At 27.9% G+C, this 6,349-nt stretch overlaps 1 protein-coding gene across 2 annotated transcripts; it reads right to left on the reverse strand.

The window, feature by feature from the left end:
* Positions 1–1,024: 1,024 nt before the first annotated feature.
* On the reverse strand, positions 1,025–6,084 carry LOC141524737 (uncharacterized). 2 transcript variants are annotated; one of them, XM_074238774.1, is made up of 6 exons: positions 5,928–6,084; positions 5,415–5,507; positions 3,153–5,179; positions 2,970–3,074; positions 2,713–2,768; positions 1,025–2,439 (listed from the first exon to the last, which is right to left on the reverse strand). In XM_074238774.1, exons 2-6 carry the CDS (start codon positions 5,424–5,426, stop codon positions 1,586–1,588), a joined length of 3,054 nt encoding a protein of 1,017 aa, XP_074094875.1. In that variant the 5' UTR covers positions 5,427–5,507; positions 5,928–6,084; the 3' UTR covers positions 1,025–1,585. The 2 variants fall into 2 exon arrangements, with proteins under 2 accessions (XP_074094875.1, XP_074094867.1); XM_074238766.1 differs by having other exon boundaries at positions 3,153–5,194.
* Positions 6,085–6,349: the final 265 nt, after the last annotated feature.

Consider the following 6,349-nt stretch of genomic DNA (forward strand, 5'->3'; position numbering starts at 1 on the left):
TTTTAATATCTGTCAACTTCAGTGTTGTAATTTTATTTATTTAAAAATTTTTGTTGATGGTATTTTTATTTATTTACCTTATTGTGTATTGATAATCAACTATCCAGAGATAATGTCACTTCCTTTAATATTTATATATGTTATTATCAAACACTACCTCATGATGTGCTGCACATAACCTGAAAAAAGCAATTGTTAAACAAAAAACAAAAGTGAAATTTATTATTTAAAGGTATGATAATTTTATTTTGTTGAAATAATTAAATAATTATATAAGATAAAAGACCCAGTTATTGACACTGACCTTGTTGTTTGATACTTGCAATTTTATTCTAATTAAAAATATAAAATTTTCTCAAAAAACCAATTATCTTAAGATTTATAACTCAAAAATTAAATTTATTAATTTTTCAGAGTTGATTTGTTTTTTTTTTTTTTTTTAATTAAAATAAAATTGCAAGTGTCAATAAGTGGTTTTTTTGCCTTAATTACATAGTTATTAAATTAAATAATGCGATTAGATTAATAAAATAACTAATCTATAAAATATCAATTTTTAATAAGTCTAAGTAGTTAATAACAATTTACTTATATTTTCAGATGATATTCCGGCAATCATTATTCCGGTCCTTAAGAAATTATTGTAATGTACGGAATTACAGTAATAAACCAGATGAACTGGTAATATTTAAAAATGACATGGCTATTTGCTGGCATCCAGAGGTCGATTTTCCGTACGAATGTTCAAAACCGATCCCAAAAGCTAAACAAACTCCGAAATCAGTGTTAAAGACATCCGAGGAAGAAGCTATGAAGGTGTTCAGCCGAGAAAAACCACGAGTAGTCATAGTAGAAGAGTTGGCTAAAATGACTTATACGACAAAGCATATATGGTTCCCTCGCGCAAGAGATAAGAAAGCCAAAAAAACTGTTCCAGACAGACCTTACCTATAAATTTAATTCATTCTGTAAGATTTTTATATAGATTATAATTATACTGTTCAAAAATGAATATTTGTTGATGTTTATTATTTTAACATAATTTATTTCTTTTATTTTTTATCAAACGACAAGTTTAATTATATACAATTATTATTCTGAGTATCATAAGCTGCTATAAAAATTACACAAAAATACTTATCATTGCACTTTTACATATCTATAAATTTTAAATTAAAATTATTATATTTATATCTTTAAATTAATATTCCTTTTAAATCTTTATAACTTGAATTAAAAATATAGTCATTACATTAATATAACAATTAATAACATCTAAAAAAATGTTATTTGTATTTATAATTATGCAGAAAATTTTTGCAATTATAGAATTATTTTAGATACATCGTGTTACAGATGCCATAAGGGCGTATAATAATAATTCTGTTTTTTTTTTCCAAGTCCAAAAAAATTTTTAGTTTGAAAAAAAATTTTCTTCCAACTAAAAAATTTTTTTGGACTTAGAAAAAAAAAACAGAATTTTTATTATACGCCCTTATGGCATCTGGAACGCGATATTTGATAAAATATTTATGTTCAAATCATATAAAAAATTTATATTTTTACTAAACTAATTAAAAAAATATTAATTAATACTTTGAGGAAATAGCTGCCGTTCACCTTCGTACATAAAAATTTCCATAGCTTTATAGAGCAAATAATTACCAATACCAATTTTATCCAAATTGTTCATTGTTGTAATTATACCATAATAATTTCCACGAACACAATTAGTCAATTTATCAAGACCAATAGCGTCAATCATAGCTGCCTCACGGGTAAAAGCTTCTTCTTGCATACGATTCATATAAACGTGAAGACAAATAACACCTTTTGAGTCCCGCCAGATGTCTAGAATTTTCTGAATTTTTTTAGAAGGTTCATCGGACTTATTTTTGAACCAAAAGTCAAATGCATCATACAGATGAGCTGCTGGTCGCGACGCTTTGCCTTTGCCAATGTAAAAAATAGCTTTAAGAAATATACTCCAGCGTTGTCCGGGTGATAAATGATGACCATTTCGCGGTAGATTATTTGTAATTCGTGGATCTAGGAGAATGTAGTTGAAATATGATTTTGAGACACCTCCACGATATCTTCGATTAGGTTTCGGTGTTTCGAATTCTTTGAACACTCGATCTTCGAGATCTTGGAAAGACTGAAGATTGCACGTCCAAGGATCAAATAATCCTTTTTTCACTACTGGAGAAAGTGTAATTTCATGCTTGAGAGACAGCTCTTGCATACGAGCATTTAAATCAACATTTTTTTCCAATTTAGTAAGTCGCTTTAAATACACGTGGTAAGTTGTTGATGTTATAGGCCCAGGTTGTTCTCCCAACATTATTAAACGGTTCCGAAGATCACAATTTGCGAGTGTTAGTTTACCTTGTACTGATTTATGAACGACTCTTAAAGGGCAACTTTCATTCATTTCAGCTGAAATAATAGTATATTACGCTTAATTAATGAATTAAAATTAAAAAATTTCTAGTGTGAAATTTAAAAAAAATCGGAAAATATTTAATTTTTTTTCTCAAAAATTTTACTGTGTATTCTTAAAATATGTATAAATATACCCTTAAAATTTCAAAATAATTGATACGGTAGTTTTTTTTTTTTTTTTTTTTTCAATTCCCAAAAATCGCCTTTTTTTTGGCTGTCACGCTAGTTGTGCCCCTTAAAGTTTTTATTTTAATAACAAATACTTACACATTTCTTCAAAGTAACTAGATTCGCTAATATGTTCAACAGGCTCATCAAGTCTTCTGCAATACAAAAAATACAGTAAAATGGCTGCGACTAACAATCGTTATCACTTACGTCATACTTGCAAGTAAGTACTTCAAATAGATATTGAACATTGTGAGTAATAAAAACATTCAATATAAACTTAATAAATAAAAATATTTAGAAATAAGTTTAATATTTTCGATCGAATTGAAAATTAGTTTTATAAAATTACTTACGGTATAACACATAATCGACGTTCTAAAAAAGCTTTCTTTTTTTCAGGATCAACGTAATGATACTGCTCTTCGACAGTAACAAACGAATCATTGCTCATTGAAGAACTGTAAATAAATAACTTTATTAGTCATCTATAAAATAAATTATTGATAAAAATTAATTACTTGAAATTATTTACAAACCTAAAAGACCGGAGAGGAGTTTCGTAAGTATCAGTATCGCTGCTTTGCGTTTTATCTTCAACTTTTAATTGATTACTAGAACTATCTTTTTGGCTTTGGACTAAACCTTCGCACTCATTACTTGTATCAATAGATGGTTTATAAATCAACAAAGAATTCGTAAAATCATCGGACAGTGCTGTTGACTCATCGGTAGCCCAAGATTCGTCAGATCCTTTAGAAATTGATGCAGGCGGTGTCTTATTGCCTTTACAAATACTATTTATTTCATAAAGTAGATCTAGCTCCTCCTGGTTACTCAGCTCTGATCTTACAGATACATAATTCGACGTCGGTGTAGAAGATCCTGGACTTTCAAGAATAGATTTTATTTTATCATGGAAAGAAATATTCAATTCTTTATCTTGTTTTATTTCTTCTTTATTGCTGTATTTCTCAACAATCCTATCTCTTGTCTTCTCTTTTAAATTTTTTGACGGAAGAAGTAGATGAGATCCTTTGAATGACTCAGGTTTTGTTTTTTCCTTCAAATTTTTTCTACTATCTCCATTCAACTTAAAACCTCTATTATTCATTAAAACGTCACTATCTATTAATCCTGAATTTTCTTTATCATAATCATCGTCAAAAGAATCATTTAAATTTCTAATAATATTTTTTAAAAAATAGCTGTCATTAATTTCTGACTTGTATTCATTATTTGTCGAAAAAGAAGAAACATAATCACTCTCATTGTAACTCCCATTTAATGAATTCTTATTAATATTATTATTATTGTCATTCAAACATTTTTTTTCTTTAGACTTACATTGCACTTGTTTGGTCTCTTTTCTCGGCATTGAACTTGCACTTTTACCACTTGAACTGTTAGATGATAGGTTCAAAGACATTTGGTTTGTCAAACATTCATTCTCCAACGAGTTCGATGTATCAAATTTATTTTTATAATTTCTGTTGATATTTATATAACAATTAGGTGATTTGCTGATAATCGACGTATCGAGCAATGTCTTTGATTTTTTTTTATTCATATGTTGTAAGTTATTTTTAAATATTTTTGGCTGTGGAAGTAAGCTTACAAATTTTTTTGTGTGTTTATTTTTCATTTCATCGTTTAATTTTTTATTAGCCCACGAGCCAGTAGTTTTTTCAAACGAATCGGACAGTCTTTTTATTATATTGTTAACTAATTTCCGCTCATCTCCAATAAACCCTGATTTTAATTTAGAGATCATATCATCAGGTAGTATTGGAGATATAGCATTTTTATTACGATTTGCTCGTGGACGTCGACGAAATGTTATATTATCATTTGGAAGATCATCAAAGGAATCATTGTTAGTTGTGTAAGAATATGCTTTTTGTACAGATAAATTATCAGGTAAATTGTAACTTGAGCCATTTGATTTATAGCTAGACAAATCATTAAAAATTTTGTTATTTTGTTTTTTTTCATCAACATTCTGATTCGTTAAATCAATGTCCGATGGTACATACTCGGCTACAACATTACCGTTATTGATAAAAATTTTTTCCAGTGTAATTTGAACCTTAGGTTTATCATTATCGCTGTTACTATCTTCGTCGTCATCGTAATAGTCATCTTGAGTTTTGCAAGAAAATTTAGCCAAAACAGAAACAGCTTCAAAGAACGAGCCTTCTAGTGCGTAGTGAAATGGAGTATGATTTTCATCATCGACACACAGTGGATCACCACCATTGGCGAGTAACAATTCTAATATTCGCACACGTCCCCAGGCTGCAGCTACGTGAACTGGTGTCATTCCATCAATCGATCTGACGTTAGGATCTCCGCCATGACGTAAAAAAAGTTTGGTCACCTCTTCAGCAAATGCTTCTGATTCGTTACCAATCACCAGGTGAAATGGCGAAATACCGTAGGATGGAATTAAAATATTAGGATCTGCGTCTTTTTCTTTTAATAATGCCTTTACTTGGTTCATATTATTGTCTTCCAATCCATCATACAATGAAGATGCTAAATACATCCCACTTTTTTTCTGTATCTGTGAATATAAATCCTGTTGATAAATTATTTATGAAAAATTATAATCTGTTTTAACAAGTAATTAATTAACAAATACAAATTGACTATTGGTCCTAATGATATGAAACCTTGAAAAGGTACAACTTTAGGTCAAGACTTTTCCCACGATACCAAATTTAACCATAAAACCTATTGTACCATATAAATACATTAGCCAAAAAATTCTCTTAATAATATAGATTATATCTACTCACCGAATTAAACATTTTATTCTATTTGAATCTTCTCAATTAAATATATTTGAAATATTAACTGCAATAATTTCCTTCGATCAAGACAAAATTTTCCTGAAAAAATTAATTTTTGTTTTAATCTTTTTGTATAACTCTAGTTATAGATTTATTAAAAAAAATGTTGTAAGTATTTACAAGTGAAGTCAACCTATGCTGGGTCATGTTTATTTTTTTTTTTTTTTAATCGTTCATTTTTTTATATACTTTTCAAAAAAAAAAAAAATGTATCAAAAACATCAGAAAAATATAAATTTTATCCAAAAACATGAAAGCCGAAATTTTTTCGAACTTTTGAAAGCAAAAAAGTTATCGAAATCTTTATATTTTTCTTTCACGAAAGTTTTTATCATAAATGCTCTGTAAAAACAAGCAAAATAAAAAAAATAAATTGAAAATGTTAATTTTTCACCTAGTTATGGCCCAAAACGTGGTCGACCCCACTTGTATATAATTACAAAAAATATTCAAACATACCTTTTGATAGTTTAATTTACAATCAATGAATTCTCTTTAGATTTTCCAAAATTTAAAAATTTGTGTATTTTGAAACATTGTTTTAATACTTATTTAAAAATAAAAAATATCTCACATGTTCAAACGATTGTTACGAAGTTGAAAAAGAAAAACAGAATAAACAAAACAAACCAATAATATTTTAAGGTTAAGAATTTAAATAGGTTTTCAAACTCTCCCGCTAGACGGCGCTAGAAACTAATAATGCTGAAGTTAGCCGTCAGCTGTAAATTAAAAAAATTTTAATAACGAATCAATTACAGTAAAAAAATGCTTCTAAAAATTTTCACCAGTAATTTTTATCAATTTTCATATGTGGAATTTTTTAATTAAACTAAAATTTAAATTTGCGCGCGCAAGCGCGCGCCTCATATTTGTTTGAT

Source organism: Cotesia typhae, unplaced genomic scaffold (assembly GCF_013202065.1).
Source record: "Cotesia typhae breed Kobodo isofemale line unplaced genomic scaffold, CoteBio_Ctyphae contig_11, whole genome shotgun sequence".
Lineage (NCBI taxonomy): Eukaryota > Metazoa > Arthropoda > Insecta > Hymenoptera > Braconidae > Cotesia > Cotesia typhae.

Excerpts from the sequence above, each read along its gene's own strand:
- LOC141524737 (XM_074238766.1), bottom strand. Across the intron at positions 3,075-3,152 it reads ACTCCTCTCCGGTCTTTTAG|TTCTTCAATGAGCAATGATT; the intron begins GTTTGTAAATAA and ends ATTTATTTACAG. Across the intron at positions 2,440-2,712 it reads TAGTTACTTTGAAGAAATGT|CTGAAATGAATGAAAGTTGC; the intron begins GTAAGTATTTGT and ends CTATTATTTCAG.